This window comes from Numida meleagris, chromosome 6 (assembly GCF_002078875.1).
Source record: "Numida meleagris isolate 19003 breed g44 Domestic line chromosome 6, NumMel1.0, whole genome shotgun sequence".
Classification (NCBI taxonomy): domain Eukaryota; kingdom Metazoa; phylum Chordata; class Aves; order Galliformes; family Numididae; genus Numida; species Numida meleagris.
This window is the reverse complement of record NC_034414.1, coordinates 37362348-37383805: the sequence shown is the minus strand read 5'-3', so window position 1 is coordinate 37383805 and position 21458 is coordinate 37362348. Positions and strand designations below refer to the sequence as shown.

At 34.6% G+C, this 21458-nt stretch overlaps 1 protein-coding gene across 9 annotated transcripts in view; it reads left to right on the top strand.

The window, feature by feature from the left end:
* The window catches only part of RALGAPA1 (Ral GTPase activating protein catalytic alpha subunit 1), a 118746-nt gene that overhangs the window by 22360 nt on the left and 74928 nt on the right, over positions 1 to 21458 (top strand). For 7 of the 9 annotated variants that reach the window (XM_021403348.1, XM_021403352.1, XM_021403354.1 and 4 more), the window contains exons 9-16: positions 2140 to 2348; positions 2696 to 2935; positions 4832 to 5023; positions 5510 to 5647; positions 8926 to 9074; positions 10193 to 10322; positions 11070 to 11307; positions 13488 to 13649. In XM_021403348.1, coding sequence (XP_021259023.1) covers positions 2140 to 2348; positions 2696 to 2935; positions 4832 to 5023; positions 5510 to 5647; positions 8926 to 9074; positions 10193 to 10322; positions 11070 to 11307; positions 13488 to 13649 — 1458 coding nt within the window. Of the gene's footprint in view, positions 1 to 2139; positions 2349 to 2695; positions 2936 to 4831; positions 5024 to 5509; positions 5648 to 8925; positions 9075 to 10192; positions 10323 to 11069; positions 11308 to 13487; positions 13650 to 17911; positions 18053 to 21458 lie in introns of all 9 variants that reach the window. The other 2 variants (XM_021403356.1, XM_021403357.1) reach the window with 1 other exon arrangement.

Sequence of the window (21458 nt, the reverse complement as noted above, 5' to 3'; positions counted from 1 at the left end):
GGATTAATGACACCATACATAAGCCAAAAGAAGTAATACTGGATCCCCAAAAAACTGTTGGACTAACATTAGGAAGATACAGATGGGGAACAACTTTACATTTTCTAATGTGGTTACTTTACATCTTCTTTGATTCCTAGCACTAGTATTTTTGAACTGCCTTCTGGCCTACGAAAGATTGTGCATCTCTCTTGTTATCTGAATAGGATCATCATTTTCTGTTTTTTTTTTACTTTTGGGCTGGGTGGGGGATTACATGTTATCTCTGGTTAAAAACTGTTGTACTGAAATACCAGCAGTAAGATGTGTTTTGACGGCACCCGTCATCTTCAGTCTTCAGATGCATTTTCTTTGACTCTGTATCAGAGCAGATCTCCTACTTGCCTTTCTGTGCTAAAGAACTGGGAATAAAGTTGGCACACCACTCCCATAGAAATGCCATTCATGTCCAGAAGTCTTGTAGTCACTTAAGACTGTTGAATTTTATATAGCACTGTGCACTATTCTGTATCCTATATTGGGTTATGAAACCTAGATATCACATCTTGCAGTGTTGAGCTAGCTATATATATATATATAAATTCCATATATATATATGGAATTTAACTGGGCTGTTGATACATGTGCTTGCAGAAAGGTGCATTATGCACCATTTAAAAATGAACAAACTGTTTCCCCGCACCGCACCCGCCAGCATATTTTTAGACTTTTGTAATATTTTTACTGTAGATGTGGATACCATCAAAGTTGAGTTAGTAAGAAATGTCACTCTTTCCCCCCTCTGCTCCCTCCCTCTCTCACCCCCCCTCCCCCCCCCATCAGATTCATGAATACCAGCAGCACTGTCAGCATCTTTGTCACTGCATGAGTAGAGAACCAGGAGATGTAAACTATTCTGAGACACTGTACAGATCATGGGAATTTTAGGTTATAAACCCTGAATTAGTCACAGTTCCTTCAGAGCAGGATTGTAATCCCACCGGGCATTGTTCATTGCATTCCTTGCCAGCTAGTGGGGGAGCTAGTACCTCTAGAATGAGCTTTCAACTAAGTCATATGAAGGTGCATGTGCCCTTGCTTTGGCAGCGAAGTCCAGCAAAATTGTGTAATGGAAATGTGGTATTAGATGGAGCTGTGAGACTTAAAGGGCTTAGGGGCAGGATTTCCCGCTGTTGTATTATTCATCTTTCACCTTTTTCAGGACCAAAAGAGTCAGTTTTTATTGCAGCTGCTTTTAAAATACAATTTGGAATTTAGGCTCTCCCATAGTAGCAATGATTAGATGTTAGGATCTGCATCAGTAAATAACTGGTGACCTTTATTGCTAACTATATTGCTTAACTGTGGTTTGCTGCAGACAAACAATTATTTCTGGAGTTCCATTAGAAAATGTGATGATGCATTGCTTCTGAACTTCATTTGTTCACCTAGTAAGTTCGGTAGTGGGGAGTTAAGTGGCTTACAAGGCTCTTAAATGTCTGTAGATTTGTTATGAGTCACAGATAAGTTGTTGCTTAGTAACTTAGCTGTAAACATTTAAGAATTTTTTTTAAAAAATGACAGGACCTTCATTATATGTGAAAATTATTTTCTTGTACAGGATGCATTCTAGTCTAGTTAATGGTTATTTTCCTACTTAGAACTCATTTGTACTTTTCAGTGCCAGTGTGAAGTAGATATGCTATTGCATGAGTTTACTGTTTATCTTTAAATGTTAAATATAGCATGTAAATTAAAAATAAGGCTGAAAACATGAAAAACATGCAGAAGTATTTTTAAAATTCAAGCAAGGCTGAGTTGTAAGGCCATACAGCGGATGACTTCCAGGTGAAAATTACAGGCTTTGCAATAGCAAAAACTTGTTGCTGTCTGTTGCATTATAAATACATTTTCACTCAAGGAGAAATTTACAGCCTTTTGAATCCTTATGGTCTAGTTTGGGGATTATCTATATCATGGCCATTTCTGCACAACTTGGAATGTGTTGTTCGAAAGAGAATATGAAGAAACAGCATCTCTGAACATTTGTGTGTATCAGTCATAGTTTTAAATTTCTCACACATAGAATAATAGAATGGCTCGGGTTAAACATAGAGCTTTCTCTTTGCATATATTTTAAAATGTTGTATTTCCTTGCAGATATACCACAGATGAGACCAAAGCCACACTATGTAATGGTTAAGAAAGATGCTGAAACCAATGAGGCAATATATTGCACAAAAGAACCTTTTATTAAGGCTCGTGTTATTGTCATTCGGTGGTTGGTGTCTTTCTGGCTTGAGCCAAAACCCCATACAGGACCTCATATTCCTGGGATAGAAGGTGAAAATGTGCCAAAGAATATTCAGGTGAAACCAAATACACAGTGTTTTCTTCTTTTTATGTTTTTCATGTAATTGTATTGCTAGCAGTGTGCAATCTTTTGATCATGATAACTAATGAAGAACTGAAAAAAGGAATTTCTATAAAAAAAATTCTGCTTATGAATTCAGTTTAGAAGGAGTCAATGCAGTTTTTTTTTTAATCTGCTAAATATTTGTGTTTTAATCAAGTAAAGGTAAAAAGCCTTGAAATGCGGTAAATTTTATATTTGTTCTTTTTAATGAATTCTCTGTATTGTTTTAAAGTATACTTCTGTATGATTTTAATTGTTCAAATTATATTACTAAAATGTGCTATGAAACTTTTCTTTCAGAGAGCAGCTGCTAGCATGGCTTCAAGAGAAGACAGCAAAAATGACAATACTGACAAACAGGATAGAAACGCAGAGCCAGAACAATCTCATTCTAATACAAGTACTCTAACAGAGAGAGAACCAAGTTCTTCTAGCCTCTGCAGCATTGATGAAGAACATTTAACTGATATTGAAATTGTCCGCAAAGTCTTTTCTTCTAAAAGAAGTAATGTTAATTTTCTAACTGAGATTTTTCGACAGGTAAAAAAAACCTTCTTTAGAATACAAGAACAATGACATTACACTATAAGTGATCATCATGTCATATTTTTTTCAAGTGTATTTGCTAACTAGAACATTATAAAAATGTACATTTTTTGTCATTTTGCCTTTAAAATTTAAGAATTAGAAAATATTTCAGAATCTTTCCTTCTTATGTAGAATGTCTTTGGAGTCTGCTTTTTCTAATTCTATTTCTTTGATAACCAGCTTGAGAGCATGTAGCTTGGACTTTACAGTTCAACAGGAATGTTTTATTTTTTCATACATCAGCCCCATAGCTATTATAACTCACAACCAAACGTAAATATAAGCCTCCTTTAGGTGTCTGCAGCTGTTCAAGATCTGTTTTAGGAGCAGTCAAATGACCTTACTTTGACAGTATTCATCAGAAAAGTGAGACAGATGGCTACAGAAGGTAACAGATTCTCCTTGTAACTCTACTGCAACCAGAAATATAAGCTGAACATACTCAAAATTGTTTTTTATAGCTGGAAACTTTACTAAACAAATTTAAACTAAGAGTATATACCAGAATATCAAATCTTTCTTTGTAATATGAAGATGCATAGCTTTGAGTTCAAACCAAGAGAATGAATGGAAGATAGGCTTTCTTTTTGCCCTATGGAATAGACTTAAAGGTGAAGAGGTTTTTTCTAATATTAAAGAAAAGTTACTAACTTTCTACTGAAATGCAGACAGAGATTTCTTTAAAGAACAGGAAACTAAACATTAAAAAACTCCAGTATTTCTGGGTGAAATTGATATTCTTGAATGTGGTGAATGTCAGAAGCTTAACAACGTTCAATGTGTTGAAGAAATTGGACAGATTAATGAAGGAAATAGCGGAGTTATCATATTGAAACTGCCCCCTGGGGGTTGACAGTCTGAGACATTGAATGTAGATTCTAAATTAATAGAACTATTAGAACTCTGCCCTTTTTTTTTTTTCACACTTATTTTTAGTGTGATGCTCATATGATGCATCCATTTCTGGAGACAACGTCTTGTTTGTGTCAAGTGGGTACTCCTTGAAGGCATGGTCATGTACTAGTGTAGTGTATCTGTTCTTTTTTTTTAAATACTATTAGGTCGTTATGGTCTTTGATAAATGTACTTACAGTTAGTTGAAACCTGACTAATAGCAGTTCCTGATCTCTGACTACTCATTACAGGCACTGCAGTTACATAAAACATCCTGAAGAGGGCAGAAATCAGCCATCACACTCTCAAATACATGATTTTTTAAAACAATACTTCTGAAGTCTTTTCAGTGAATCATTAGTTTTAAGGCTACTACTCTGAATCTCTTTTAGATAAAAGATATATGACTATGAGTAATGAATGTTGCTTGCATTTTTATTAGCCAGTTAGAACTGATTTAACTCTACTCTTCCAAGTCCTCTAAATGGAAGGTATCGTAGAAGAAACTTATAACTCACTTGTTTTGCATGCTTTTGGTGAGTATTTAGGCTTTAATATCAGCAGTCCAGGCATTGAATAGATCCGCCTGTGCAGATTCTCATGTCTGTCTCTTTGGAAGTGAAGTTTTCAAGTTTTCTTGATAAAACATTTTCTTCATCACTCGTCTGCACACTTTCACGTTACAGATGAAGAAAGTGAGCAAGCATTTAGGCGTGTGAGAAATTTACTATTTAAGATCCTACAGTGGTTGTACTTCTTTTTCTCTTATCCCTTAGAGCTTGCCCGTTATAGAGCACTGCTTAAGTGAGTTTGAAGTTAATCTTGATGCTTCTTGACTTTATACACTTCGAACCTAAAACTGTTCAGCTCTAAGTATAGCTTGAAGCCACGCAGTTTTAGCTATTTTTCAAGTATTGTAACTGGGTTTTTGTTGGTTTCTTTTTCTACTCCTAGGCATTTCTGTTGCCAATATGTGAAGCGGCTGCCATGAGGAAAGTGGTAAAGGTATATCAGGAATGGATTCAGCAAGAAGATAAGCCTTTATTTATGAAAGAAGCTGAAGAAGTAATGCAATGTGCAACTGTAGATTGTGATGAAAATGTTGTAGACCACAATTCATCAGAGAAAGCAAAAGAAAGAGAAGAGGTAAAATATTGTTGACTGCTATTTCTGCATCTTTTGCATAGTAGGCAGAGTCTGAGACCAAGTGGCTTTCTCAACAGACTATATGTGGTTTAGCTTGATGTTAAAGCATCTGGTGGAAGAATGAAGCAATGGTAATTAAACAGTGTGTATATGAGCTACCAATTTGCTCCATTATCTGTAATGTTTTAATGCGTTCAATTTTAAAAAATCATAAAGTTTTATAAACTGGTTTCAAGATATGATTTGTATAGTAATAAAGCGTGCCAACTTTTAGCTGAATACAAATTATATACAAGTAAAAGTGTGATGAAAATAGCAAGTACTTAACCAGACGCTTGAAAATAAGTCCTACAAACCTCTTAATACATGATGTTGTCTTTAAGATACTTCTGTCTACTATTTATTATTACATACTTTTTTCTTTAATGTAAACCAAAAATACCTGTCAAAAAATCAATGTGACTTGAAGAGCAAAATATTTTTCAGGAAAAAGCTATAAACTCCAGTCACGTTAGAAATTCAAACTGGGCAAGAAATGGCTGTTACCAAGAGACTTTGCATAAACTGTCTGAGACTGATACTGAAGAGCAAAATGTGCGAGCTGGAGTGCAGTCAGTATTACAGGTATGAAATAGACTTTATATTTAATCTTCATCCTACTAGTAAAATTCATGGTATCAGTATATATAAAGAATGGAATATAATATAGTATTCTTACAAAGGAATCCCATGCCCTTTCAAAGCATCTCTGAATTTTACAGATTATTTTAGATACAATCAAGAGTTTTGAGGGTTTTTGAAATGCATTTATGATCATGTAAAACGTGTGCATTTTATGTGTAGTATGTACACGTACAAACTTACAGAGAATTGTGTGTATGACTTCAACCTTCATAATATTCTTCTATCCGGAAGAAAATTGATTCTGAACAAAAGAGATATCCATTCACCAGTCTGTTGTGTGCACTTATAACATAAATGACCATCCTAATTAAGATTTCTGCAGCTTGAATGATTTCCTGGAAGGGTTTCCTATAATGCTGTACACTGCTAAATATAAAAATAAACTTTGTAACTGAAATGAATTTTACGTTCAAACATAGCAATTTAACCTTCTTAATCTTTGCATACGTGAGTATGCATACAAAACGTAGAATATGTATGAAATGTTTCTAAGAGAAGAAAGAAGTGTCTCTCTCAGTTTGAAATATGATTTAAATTTACACATCTGGGAATGTCTGGGAGATTCTCCATGTTGATGTTTTTTAGACAGAGGATCATTTGAACAGCAAACATGTTTTTTAGCTTGAAAGATTTAACCAGACTCAAGACATACTATCTCAGTACAGTGTCTGAATTTGAGAAGTTTCCAGACCTGGAACCACGTTTGCTTTTTCTGTGAATCAAGAATCCAAGAATTCTCAATTGAGAAATCTTGAGTCTCATATCTATTCTATGATTCTATGAATTTTCTTCCTAGGCTTATTTCTAGGCCCGTAGAGGTGAGCAGATTCATTAGCTGAGGCAAGTGACTGTTAACTGCATGCTAATAGCTTTTAATTATAAAAATCCAAAGCTTTCAGTAGAGGGAGAGTAGAGGAAGAACCAATGATTTCACAAATTTGTGGACTAAGAAAGACAAATAAAAAAATCTAAAGCTTCCTGTTATTCAGTTATTTCCTAACCTCACATAAACAGCACTTCAATAGTAGGTCCTAGAACTTCTGTGGTGCCTTTGCCTGCTTTGTTTCATTGCTTTCATTCTGAAAGCCCTAATTCACTGTCCATTCAAGTCAGTGCAAAACTCTCAGTGACTTCTAAAAACACTGAATCATTCAGCCTTAAGAGGGCTTGTTCACTAGAAATAGTGTCTGAGCCCCAAAGGTCTTTGCTAGACTTTTTTTTTTAAATATATGTTAAGTTTCCATTTTTCATCCCAAGAATGTTGTTGTATTAAGCAGTATTACACTAAAGAGCATTTGAGAAGACGAAATTATTTTCCATCTTAACAGTTAGTGTTTTGGCCAGTAATTATTGGCTTCTGTAAAAATACAAATGTATTTGGGCCTAACCTCCTTAATATCTTAACCCAAATTGAAGAAAAAAAAAAAAAGTTAAGAAGACAGTTTTTTGAAGTCTAATAATGTATATATCTGTTATTTTCAATCTTGTTGCTTCTTAATGCTACCATAATATAGTATCATTCCACTGCACAAGGAGCAAAAGATAGTCAGTGGCATTAAGAATTGCTTTGACTATGTTTTTCATTCATTTCTGCATCTTGTGAGAATTCTGTCCTTTTGGCTGTGAGCATACAGACTTGAATTCCCTTAACTCCATCATGTACTTTGGCAAGCTTGCTAATGTAGGTGTCTAGGAAGTGGTATTTGTGAACAATCAATCTTGACTGCAGTTATTCCTGGTAGCTTTTATAGTTCATATGCCTGATATGTTGAACCTTGGAAGAAGTATGGGTAAGCAGCATCCATAAGATTTACTACAGCTTACAGAAACCTTTAAAACACATTAAAAATATGATTGTTTCTTTCTATATAAAAAAAATGTCATGCATAAATTATGTAAATTTACCTATGAGAAAGTGAATTTGTTGACTGTGTTATGGCTTGTGAACTGTGAATAGCTTGTAAGAACTTATGTGTGATGGGAGTGTATTATGTGGTGGAGGTAGATATGTAGCAGGGGTGGGTAAAGGCTTCTGATGAACAAAATTCTCAACTGTGAAAGGAACTCAGAAGTCCAAAGTTCCAGAAGCTGGAACTGCTACATACATTACCTAGCTTCCTTATTTCTTCTTGGAAATCTTGTCTTTTTTTCTCCCTTTGAACCATCCTGTGCATTCTCCTCATATCATCTTGGGTATAACAGCAGTCACTTTGGATAAGGTATTGTGTTTTCTATTTTCAGTAAGCCATGCTGATCATGATGGGATGAATGCTGTAGCTTCTCAGAATGTAATACACTCATACTGAAACACAAAGGATTTCAAGTAGTTTAGCATGTGTTATACTCGTCAGTTGCTGGCTTGCTGGGGAATTTTTATGCTTAAAGAAGCAGTGGACTTCTTTACTGGAACATTTTGTCCATCATATTAAATAATTGGATTGAATAATTTGCTGTGCCATTGTCAATGGTTTACGGGCGTTTGGCCCGGTTCCGTGATGAATGGGAAGGGGGACCCACGGGCCCACGCCCCGGGAAAAGGGAAAGCGGAAAAAGGGTAAGGAGATGGCCCTGAGAGCAAAGAACAGCGGCAACAATCTGAGGAGAAACAAACTAATTTACTAAATAAGATATCGGAATGCAAAACAACACACTATAATACAATATAATTACAATTTAAGCTGATAAATCCAATACAGAGAGAAAGAATGTCCAAAGTCAAGGTAGGCCTTACTCTACTACTGACGATAAGATGGCTGGAGAGCGAGGTGCTGCCAGGACGAGAGACGGGTGGAAAGTAGTGGGGGGGGGTCTCGTGATCTGCAAGTTTTTATCTTTTCCCTCTGGCCGGAAATGGTAACAGAGGAGAAAAGTACTGTGGGGAATGTAGTAGTCCTTCTCTTCTGAGAACCAGGTACATACACTACATGATGTTATGATGTGGAATACCAATAACCGAAAATCATAAAACCATGACAGCCATATATCTAGGAGAACAAAGATATGCAAATGTGTTTTATAGAAAAAAATATTAAAAATTAATAAGTCTTGTAGTTTTATTATCAAATCAAGCTTACTTGTATTTAAATATATACTTCTGAGTGTATATGCCGCCTATTTTGTTAATAATGGATTCTGTCTTTCTTGATGACTATTTACAGAATTGTTGAAAATATCGAAGTGCTTCAAGCTCATTACATCTATTTTTTTTTTACTTGCAGGTTTTTATAATAAATTCCTCAAACATATTCTTTCTTGAACCTGCAAATGAAATTAAAATTCTGCTGGATGAACACACTGATATGTGTAAACGCATTCTTAATATCTATCGTCACATGGTAGTTCAAGTTACTATGGACAAGAAGACTTGGTAAAATGCTAATGTTTTTATCTTAAATTATTATTTCACAAATAAATGTGAAAATGTTCTCGGTAGTAAACACAATAGGATGGTATTGACTGTGTGAATCAGCTTCTCTAAATCAATAAATACACGAGCTTTAACATCACAGGCAACTTGCTGTAGGGGAATTGGTGAACTCCTCTGCTAAAGCCAGTAGTCAGCACTAGCTAGTTTGAGACAACTTAGCCTCAATGAAAAAAAGAAATAAGCCGGTGTACATGGACTACTATTAAGTAGCTACTGATGGCTTTTTTCCAGGACATTTTGCTCGTGTATCAGAGTGCTAAGTATGAAGTCACGTATGAAGCTTTACAGTCTTATTTGAAAATAGACAAAAGTACTCAGTTAAGTCTGGATAATTATTATGAGATGTGGATTGCTCTTGATTTGCAATTAATTTCAGCTTTAGACGTTTGTGCAAGAGTCCATTTACTGTTTAACTATGTTGTTCCATTCCAGTGTTTAAGTTGCACAGCAGGAACAAGGGACTCTCTTACCAAGTCATCTGCATTATTTCCCCCTCTCTTTTAAATAGCTGTCTCTAGTGAGGTAGCGTATTGCCACCATTCTCCTATTGCAAGGAAGCAGTAGCAAGGGGATATCAAATGGGTGATTTATTCCATTTTAACTTGACTTGCGTTCAGTCTCTCACTAGTATCTCCTGGGTAAGTACCTTACATGTCATGTGAAATTTATCTCCTCTTGTGAGGAAACAAGGAATCACTGATTGGGAATTTGAAAAAAACAACAAGAAACAGATCCCACTGAGTTGCTGTTTTCTTCCTCAGTTTGTCATCATTTCAAAGAAGTGACTAGACTGTGATGACAGAGATTCAGTGCTGTACAAAATAATTAATGAAGCATATTTATGATAATGTTACATTGCCAAAACCTGTCATTTATACCAAAAAAAAAAAAAAAAAAGAACTCTACCTTACAATTTCATTAATTTATTTTACAATAACCAAGTTAGGCTGTTTGCAGTATATTTGAGAAAATCAAGCTCAGTCATTATCTTTAGAATTATCTTGGTATATACAGAAATATAACAAAGTGCTGACTCTAAGTTTAATATTGCTTTGCAGGGAACAAATGCTACTTGTGCTGCTCAGAGTTACTGAATCTGTGCTGAAAATACCACCCCAAACCTTCTTGCAGTATCAAGGAAGAAAAAACTCCACTTTAGCAGGAAGACTTGCAGGACCTCTTTTCCAGGCAATTAAACAAATTGAATTTAATTAATTCAGCTTAATTTTAACAAAGATGCAGCAACTTCTGTTGACTGATTTGTCATCTTAAATCATTGATCGTATTACCCCGATAACGTGCATGGTGTGGGTTAAACATCTGGCTACATCTTATACTGTCTATAATTAATGACATTCTGATAATTGTTTTCACACTTCAGTGAAATTAAAAGGAAGTGCACTTCATTAATTAAGTTGGGGTAACTGGAAATGTATGCAGTTTTAGTCTACTTCTGTTGCAGAATAAATTTTTAGCTCACATCAGCACAAAATCGTCTGTGCTATCTATGCCTAGTGAACTGATTTTTGTATTCCTTTCCATAAGCTATAGTAGATGATTTCAGACTTCATATTTGCAAAATGTTGTTATGACTCCTTCTCTGTAAATCTATAATGTCCTCAGATTCTTTAGTAGGAAAAAAAAAAAAAGGATAGTAGAGTTACAAATGTGATGAGAACTAATTAAGAACAGTGTTATAAAACTATCTGGCAAAACTCGTAAGAAATGGAAAGACCTTACCAGAATTAAACCAGTTGTTCCAGTATTTAAATCAAAAGCACATGTTAACATAATACTTGATTATTCACGAAAAGTCTGTGTGTAATGGTGAGGAACACAGAAATTTCTGTGGAAGTTAGGTACTTCTTTTTAAGCAATGTTTGAATATTGTAATCTTTTGTTGATAAGCCAACATTTCTCATTTTACTCTTTTAGACTCTTATAGTAGCTTGGATCAAAGCAAATCTAAATGTGTACATCTCTCGAGAACTTTGGGATGACTTACTGTCTGTCATGTCATCACTGACATACTGGGAAGAGCTGGCCACTGAGTGGTCACTGACAATGGAGACACTAACTAAAGTGTTAGCTAGAAACCTGTATAGTCTGGACCTCAGTGACCTGCCATTGGATAAGTTAAGTGAGCAGAAGCAGAAAAAACACAAAGGCAAAGGTAAGACAACACTGTATGCTCATCATAAGAATTTGAGCAAAACTAATGAGATGTTGGGTACAACAGAGCTTTAGTCCAATGTTTTCGGTATACCTAATTAGGCCTCTCTGTCACCTAAAATAACCTAGTTTCTTTAAGATAAGGCTTCCTTTTATAACCACCACAAAATGCTACCATAAATGTTCAGTCCTGCAAATAGGCTTACACGGAATTTAATTCTTAAAGGTGTGTAGAATTAAACCAAAAATGGTATGCTGCCGTGGGCTATGCCTTTCTACCAATATCAAAACAATTATATAATTGAGTTCCCAATTGTAACATCTTGAAATTAGTGAAGATTGTATGTCTGGTGACAATTAGCTAGGTATAAAGTGGCTGTTGCAAGTGTAATTGAAACATTGATCCTGATATCCTATGAACGTTGATTAAAGGTGAAATGTTAGATGAATGTAGTTTTGAGCACTAACTCACTGCAGAATCGTGGTGAAGACTGGTTTTGTCAAAGTGGCTGACTGTTGAGGTGAAAGTATAGTAGTCCCATATTAATGGTATCACTTTTTGAACTGATTCCTATATGACGCAGAAAATACTCTGTCGGACAAAACATGGGGAGAGTATAGCTACTTCCCTATTTTGTTACCGTTGAGACAGGAAGTCTGATCTTCTGCACAGAACGCTGAATTGAGATCAGCAAAACCTGGATTCTATTCCCAGATTAGAAACTGAATTTCTGCATATCATCATGAGAAGTGACTTCTGCCTTGCTTTAGTCTTCTATAAAACATGGGTAATAATACTGGTCTTCTTCAAAAAGAGCTTTGAGATCTAATAGCAAGAGGCAGAATTATGTGTAAGATGAGCAATAAGGATGAAGAAAAAGTATGGTTTTAATCTCTCTGTATTCTGATTGATGTGGTTCTCCATTCCAACCTGGAGGAAGGTACTTGCTACTTCCCTAGTGAGTGGGAAATAATCGATGCCCTGTCTTAAAGAGAATGTTGCTATAAGCTGTTTGTAGTAAAGACATTTAACGTGCTTCCAAATTCATCTTGGGCACAGACATTATTCACATTTTCATTTTATTCTTCTGCAACATGACAGCTGAACAAACTTTTTTCTTCAGTTGACCTTGAGAGTTTGTTCCAGACCATGCATTTTTGTTTACCTGTACTATATAGATTTCTTCTTTGTCCATAAGACAGTTTAAAAAACAAGTATGATGTTGGATAAGAATGTGTATTGTTATTTTGAATATAGTCTTTAAAAATATTTTGAACTGTCTGCATCACCCATACAGAGCCACATGAGAAGATTTTATGTTAACTGTCAGTAGCAGAATTCCAGAGAAAGCCTCCATTATTAACTGTAGGTTGCAGAATTAACTCTAGCGGGTTTTGGAAATAATAAATCACTTAAATATTATGCCCAATTTGTTTGGCCCTGTTCATTTGTTAATAATAATGAATGTGCACTATTAAGTCACGCTTTCCAAGGAGATGCCCTTTTAATGATTGTAATTGTGATCACAATTTGTGATCATAAGTCAGAGTGGGTAAGGAAATACACTGCGAATGTTTCTTCAGTTCACTGGGATTTTCTTCTTTTTTACAGTTTTTGGAAAGCTACTCTTATGAGATATATTTACTTTGATATAAATGGCAATTCTGGATTTGTTACATCTTTTCTTAATCTTTTTATGCCATTTTTTAATGTGAATTTTCAAAAACTCGTCTTCTTTGAGTCCACCATCTGTTTTACTTATTATGTGTTTGGTGTTAAAATATTTTATCATACTTATTTCACATTCCTCAAGTCACAAAATTATTTGACAAACAACTGCAGTGCTAATTGTATGTAATGTATGATTTTGTGTGTTTTATGTTTCTGTAATTACACATTTTGCCTACAATCTTTTCAAAACCAGTTTTCATGTGATTTTGGACTTGATTGATCAGAAAAGAGAATCACAATAGCACCAGTGCTTCTGAAACGGTTTCAGGATCCCTCAGTTAATGCTGACTGAGTGGCTTCAGAGATACTTAAAAATAGCAATTTGCTGCTTAGCTTTTAAAATCATGCTAGTTCGGATAATTTATCCAACTTTAAATCTCTCTGAAAGAACACAACTCTCTGGTGATACCAGCACAGAAATATAAAGATTTGCAATTCTGTTTTTGCAGCAGTTGGGCATGAATTCCCCAAGTCTTCTGTGGATAAGTCATTTTCTAGAGGCTGGAGCCGTGATCAGCCTGGACAGGCACCAATGAGACAACGGAGCGCTACAACCACTGGATCTCCAGGAACTGAAAAGGCAAGAAGCATAGTACGGCAGAAAACTGTTGGTATGTATCTGTAAGTGCTGATATAAGTGACATTTGAGAAAGGGGAAGGGATTAATAATTGGCTGTGTAGCTACATGGTTAACTTTTTTCCACAGAAGTATACCTCCTTAAATAACTAGTTGAAGATGTAAGTGTAAATTGTGCAGTCTTGCTTGTTTTGAGGGTACCTAAATGGCTTGTTGTTACCACAATTACAATTACTGTAAATGAAAGTAATGCAGTTATGGTTTAATTTTGAATAAGTTTGATTGCATGCTTAGGCTGCTTTAGAAAAATAATACAGTTGTAAGTGTATTAAAAAAAGCTGGAATAGTTTGGGCAATGCTATGGATAGGTGGCTCTTTATGTTTTCATAAATAGTGCACAAGATAGGTTGAATATTTTCCAACTGCAGAAAGAAAAGTGCAAGAAATACATATGTATCTGCATAGTTCATAAAACCTGTTGTCTTTTACTATACCCTGAATCTTGTGTTAATGAGAGATTGGTGCAAATGTGTGCAGTTCGCTGTTTCTGAAGTGACTTATTTCTCAATTTCATTATTTGCAGATACTCTTTCCTGTGTTAGAAATGAGTGAGTGATGCTAGACAGTGCTTTAGGTGGATTGCTCAAAAGAAGACTCACTTACATTTGTATTATTTGAGTACAATATCTTATTGAACTGGACTTCAAATTTCTTTATTCTCTTGTCTCATCTTGCGGATCTCAGTGCTATCCATTATGTGAAGGAAGGTTAAACTCACTTCACTTTTTCATTTAAAAGAACATTTTAAGGACCGTCATGCTTTTTCACTATCTCTATAATAGTAGTGGCTTCAGTCATGATGTGTTTTTTCTTCGCTGATACTTCTTGGGAGCAAGTAGAATCTGACACAATTTAGGAAGCAGGAATGCATATTAGTAGTTGAATACATATTCAGTCATGTTAGCTTCTCAGAAATAAACATTATTATCTTTTCACAACCCTTCTTTTTTTTTAAGTCACAGAGATTATTTTGCCAACGTTTTTATTTGAACATTTAAAAAAGTTATCTTACTCCATTTTTACATTTTGTGTACTAGTAGTATCTGAAGGTTTCCATTTGGGTGGCAGAGCTGATTAGTAGTTAGCACTGCTCCAAAAATGCCTATTTCGTGCGTTCAGATGCTGCACAGCTTTTCCTTTATCTCATGCTTACAGCTCTAGCTTGACTCAACAGTTTTCCTTACAGATCACAAATACTTTAAATGTAATTTCTGTTTCTCTGTAAATAGGCTGTGATTAACTGTTGCAGTGCTTTTCTCTTTAAGTCTCAATTGTCTTAACAAGGTAAAACTTATGTTAAAATTTCTCCCTCTCATACTGTTATTTCAGATATTCTGTAAGAAGATTATACCACTTGATTAATTTTATAATGATTTTATAATGATGTTTTGTTTCTGTTTGAAAGATGAATATTTATATGATGTTAGCCCTAAAATCATTGAATTTATCTAATCAAGCTATGTATTGACCTCATAAGTAGCAAACTGATCTGATTTTAGGTTCACTGTCTTTTAGCTTCCTTCATTTGGTTCCTGGTCTACTTACAAATTTGGTGTTAATAAGCCAAGTTTGTATTGATATAACCAGTTAAAATTTCAGATCTATTCATATTATAGAATACCACCACCACCACTATTCATATTATAGAATACCACAAGCATCTCAGTACTGGTAGGATAGTTTTAAAAAATTAAAAGCCCAAGCTAAGTTGCAGCTTTAGAGACCGAAACTCTTCAGTTTTTAACGTGCTGATGAAGTATATGCTACAAAAGCATATGTCATTGTTACTGTCTCAGGTCTGCTAAGAGGCCTGTTCAGGTGCTTCCTAACTTGTACCAGTTAAAACAGGGTCACATATTAAAAAACTGGTTGATAGTGTAAGTGAAATTTTCTGTTTAGCATTTTGCTGGTCAGATTGTCTCCTTCAATTTAATAGTAATCCCGCAAGCAAAGCCCTGAACTGAGACAGACCTTGGATATGTTGCATGAGATCTGATATGTAGTATATTTCCTGTGATTGCAAGTAATATACTCTTTGTATCTGAGTAGGGGAGATGTGCATGTTGAATATTTTATGGTAAGAAAAAGCTGGGGTTTCTTTTTCGTCTGTTTTATGTTGTACACATTTTGTGTACATCTGCACACCTTTGTTTTTTGAGCCATCCTCATGCCAGCGCACATCTATTGCTGCACCAAGTTTGTGTGTATGTGGTTTACTCAAACAAAAATCACAGCTTTTCTGGTATGCAGTGTGTACATTTTTAGCCTGAACTTATGTAAAGTATTTTTTGGTAAAGGGCCTTTAAATGTGATATGCATATGGGTTGAAAAATCTTCTGTAGGGCTAGGTAAGAAATTTGTAGCCCAGGCAGCAGATTAGGATTCCATTCCTCTGCTTTTTTCGGAAGACAATAGTGGGAGGTTTTAAAGTGACAAATACCTAGTCCACATCCTGGTGTCAAATCTGCCTCTACTTGGCTAATGAATTAATGTGACAGATCTTATTTAAAATAAATATCCAGGGAGATCACATTTTCCTTTTACAGCACTTCAAAGTTATTTTCCTTTTAAGTTTCTCTAAAATTTCTGCCTTCCAAACACTGAACGTGAAATCCTATCCCCTTTTTCTAGAACCGATGTAAAATGATGGGAAAGATTCAGTCAAATTAGAAGGGACACGTTTTTTTGGTGATTTGCATTCAACATAGTATCCAATCTCAAAAATTTGCTCTGTTTTCTATGTAGCTTGATATTTTTTTCACTTGCCTAGATTCATTTAAAAATGCATAATGATGAATGCAATGCAGCTAACTATCACTATATTCTGAACTTTAACGTTGTGTCTCTTAAAGAGAAGTTACAACTGTGTGGGCAGTTGCTTTTTTTTTTAAACAAGTTGCTTTCTGTCTTATGACCTTAAGTGAATGGCTTCGTTCTTAAAACATTTCTCTTTCTGAATTTGTTTTTCAAGCTGATGTTAAGATTCTGCTTAAGTTGTGCTTGCATTTGTCAAATGTGTTTTCTGCTCTATATATGTTGGCCTACTCAAGTTATCTTCTCGTTGCTGTGTTAGGGACAGTTCTCTAACGTGATTTATAAGTGTGATGTGCTCAAGTTTTTCTGTACTCCATTCTTTTCTTATGATTCCCATACAGATTAGAAGCACTGAAATTTTGGAGGGTATATTCCATGTTGTTGTCCATGCATAATTTCATATGCATACAAAAGTTCAAAGACTACTTAAATACTGTGCTGACAATGTTTGTTGAAGATGCACTGAAGTTTCCTTAAAATAAGTTTATCAACAACTATTTTAGTATAAGTTTTCAAATTTGCAGCAATCTGAAAAGGAAACTGCTTGAAACTATGAATATTACTTTCTGAAGAACTTCTGCTGTACTTTGAGATTGAATGCAATATCAGTTCTTGCTCTGACAAAGGAAAACAAGAGTAGTGAAGGTTCACTTCAAATCTGTTGGAAAAGCTATACTTATAACCTTGATCCTATTGCTACAATTCTTCTGTGGCTCACTATTCTTCTATAGGGAGGTGAGATACAAAAAGGTTAATTAGGAACTGTTTAGCAAGATTTATTTGATATCTAGTAAAATCTAGTAAGATAAGAATGTAACACTTTGTGTTGACAAACAATTTCACTCCAGTCTCTTCGTTTTTAATGCAGAAGTACACTGTATTGTATTGTAAGTTTCTCCCCATATAATCACTTACTTTCTTCTTACACTTTTGAATCTCTTTCCAAGAATCTTGCATTCAAGACTATGGGTATGGGTAAAATTTAGATGTACTTGTTTATGAGTAATCTAGAGGAAAGTAGAAAAATATAAATGTAGAATAAGTTCTTTTTGTGTTAAAAAATCTAAACTTCTGAGTGCTTGTGGAGAGGTTTTAACTTTGATTTTTCAACCCTTGATGCAATGGGAAAAAAAACTGTTAATTAGTTTCTTGATTTTTGAATGCAAAATCTCTGTAATAGTTGTAATAAAGGCATTGTTACTGCTTTACATAAAAATTAAAAACTCGAAGTGTCTTATGTGTCCACTGATTTTTTCTTTCTTACAGCTCTGCCAATATCTGCCGTGCTGAAATGTTTTAATTTTTAAATTTTCTTCCTTTTTATCTTTGTTTTCTCTGTTGCTGCTTTTTCTGTGACACAAGCCTTTCATTATAGTCACTCTTCTTTTTTCCTTCCCCACTTCTTTCTTTTCCTTTTTAAAGCCATGAGAAGCCGATCCATTGGTGAATGTGCTCTGCCATCGGCCTATATACGCAGTGCTAAAAGTGCTCCTGTTCTGATCCATACTTCCAAACCCTTCTTGCCTGATATTGTTCTCACTCCCCTTTCTGATGAGCTTTCAGGTAGTGCCACCTCTGCTAATTTCTGCACCCCCTTTATCACTTTTTTAAATCTTCTGCTTTCCAATTCTGCAAAATCATTAATTTTTTTGAAAGTAAAAATACTTGGGGGATGGGGGGAGAGGGGAAGAGATTAAGAACAAATATTTTGAGTTATGTAAAATATCATGCTATTTTGCAATTCATTCTGGAACTGTTAGAAGTTAGTGCTGTGCCAATGTTTACTATCATAAAGGTTAAAATGAGAGGAATATCTTGCTTTTATAATTATTTGGTAAGCAGTAATACAACTTCTGTCTACCAGAGAGTACAGCTAATCTAAAGATTTTGTTTGTGATTTGTAAGGGAGAGAAAGGAGAAAGTTTTAGTTTGGCTTGCCATTTGCATCTTTCTACTTAAACTCTTGATTTCAGTGTTGGATGTTGTGTGGCCAACCATGATAATGATGTAATTTAGCTCCCATGAAAAAGTTACTTTAACACTTTAATATGCTTTACAGAATGCCTGATTTTTATTAATATATAAAAACATTATATGTATATATACAGTTTTGGATTCTGAAGTGCTGTGATTTGGTTTGGTTTTCCAAATTTTCCGTCTTTACAGATTTATAATTTTCTGTAATGTTATGTTTGGCTGAGCAGTATGATTGGCTAGAATTTTTCACAGTAGCTTTCTCCAGATAATTTTCTTTCAGCAAATAGATAAGACAGTTAGGATTAGCTCATATGAAATGTTACAGATTATATTGTCACTTTTTTTCTTGTACTCCAGCTGTTACTTGGGTGGAAGTTAGTAAAGTGTAAGGCTGATAATTATGTTATGCATTTGTCTCAATAAGTGAAAAAACAGAAGTGCACTGGGAAGGCTACATACAAATAGGACATACAGTCAGTAAATTTTTGTAAAGAGGATAGGTTCTATTTTTTTTGCACTTCTTGCCTGCCTCTGTTACCCAAGAAGTATCAAGAACTGTATGTTTGTATGTTGAAAATTGTATTTTATGATGTACTGCCAGAATGTGCTTGTATTTTAGCATATCTGTCTTCCACCTGATGCTGAAAAGATGCCTTTTCTTTCTGCCTTCAAGCAGAAAAAGAGGAGGTTACGTTGGTGTAAGGAAAGCTGTGATCAATTGAGATCAGCTAGAACTGCCAATTTTAGTCTCTTTATTATGTTAGGGAGCGGACTGTAGTTCTTCCAAGTATGTGCACTGTCAATGATACACCTCTCTGGAACAACAATTGTAACGTGTTTGGTAAAAACTCTTTCGGAATTGTTAGTCCCATTTTGACTTGAAGTCGCATGCAAGGGTGAGCTCTGGTTTCCAAGGAGACTGTTCATTTGGATTTTAAAACATTATCTGTGTTTTCAGTGCTGATACTGCAATAACAATGTATTTCCTTAATTTCTTCTTCTGTTCTACAAAAATGAATTTTCTATTGGCACAAGCACTACACATTTGTGTGAAAATCTTTGTGTATTTGTATGTGCTATTCACACATACATAAGCACCTATTAAGTAATACTGGATCAACATTGAAATAAATCTAGCTGAATTTATTTCAATGTGTGGAGCTGCTTGGCGTGCTTTTGGAGTTCTCCATCCAGTAATTTTTAACATCCTAGAAAATCATAATCACTGCATGCTTGCATAGTATGCAATCCTGAGGCTGGTACTTCAGTTAAAATGAAGTTCATAAAACATGGAAGATGCATATTGAGGCTCAAGATGAGATCTGTTTATCATATTAATTTCATCGATAATATTATTGTACATGTTTTAGATGCATCCTGTGATCCTCAGACGCTGCTTTCATTAAAAAACCAATTTCTTAAAGCTGCGCAGAAACTATTTAAGAATAATTCATGCTAATATCTGCCTAAGTCAATCGAAGAATTTGAAATAACAGTTCTAGCTAAAGAGAGACATCCTTCTTTTCATGGGATGCTAATCTTATAGTTAGTAATTAGCTGAATAGGAACATCGTTGAAAAATTTGCTGTCGATGAGAGCTAAAGAGAAAGAAAAGGGTTAATAAAATGTGCACTATACAGCGATTTTCAGTTCATGTTTATTTTCTGAAAGAGCTTGTTTATCTACTCTCTTTTTCACTGTAGACTTCTAGGTCTTGTCTGATAGCTTCTATTCAGTAGACTTTGAATCAGGTCAAACTTTAATTTTCAAATTATAACTTCCTTGAAAAACTGAGCATGGAAATAATGGCTTTTTATCTTATTTCAACACATACATTAAGTTAAGTGCAAATGTATCTAATTGCTCCAGGTTATGTGCTTTGCTCAGAAGGAAATTATGACAAAATTCAGCTTTAGTTCTAACTTTCTCAGAAAAGTGTGAGCCCTTCAAAATGGTCATTTAAGGTGATTTTGGATTATCATAATGTAATATTGTTGAAATAGGTGTTGTCATCTATGAAGTAATCATCTGAAACATTTTAAAATCAATTCAACATAATTTCTTTATTTTGGCAATAACACATCTGATTTGAGGGAGGGGAGGGGTCTTAAACTGTGTGGTATGCTGAATTTAAGTAAATGCAGTAAATTTAAGTACCACTGCAGTGCTGAAGACAAACCCTGTAGACAGAACAACAAGGTAAGTCTGATAATTGTTGTGGCAAGTGAGTGTTGTTGGTGTTCATTTAAGCTCTTTATTGTTATTCCTGTTTTTAAAAGCATAGCTACAAGTGATAGGTCTTAAAAAATAAAACTGGAGAATAAATGATTCTATGAAAAAGAAGCCAATGGAAAATGGACAAAGCTGTTCTTAAGTTACTAGTTCCTATCCCATAAAAAGTCTTGAATTCATGCAATTATTTGAAGAGACACTTATCCTTGCCTGTATCGTTGATTTTATAGTATGTAGTATTCCTATTTATCAGAAAGAAATCTGATGAGGAATGTGAAAGTTCTTTATTTTGGTGGATGACATGAAGTGGGCTGAATATATTTCTGTACATTTCTTCAGCAATCCATGTTGAAACTGCAGCTTTCATTACAGTTAACTATGATTTACACTGATGGTGAAGTATTAGCAGCCTCAATAGAGACAAGGAATTACTAATTTAAATGGTCATAACAAAAGTTCTTGTCTTGTTGTAAGTAAAAGTGATTTTACTCCAATGTTAACTGTTGTGTGGCTGCAGGATTTGTTCAGTAGCAGGGTTCTTAATTTGATAATTCTTATGACTTCCCTAGGTAAAACTGGAAGAAGATGGGGAGGTTAGCTTCCATTTAGCATTTATTTTTGCAATTTGAAGATAAGAGGCATTTCACAAAACATCCTTTTAGGGAAAAATTATATATTATAGATATATATTATCTGTTATTTATAGTCATCTTCTCCAGCTCTTCCCTGTCATTTAAGAACTTAAAAAAATTTTTCTAAG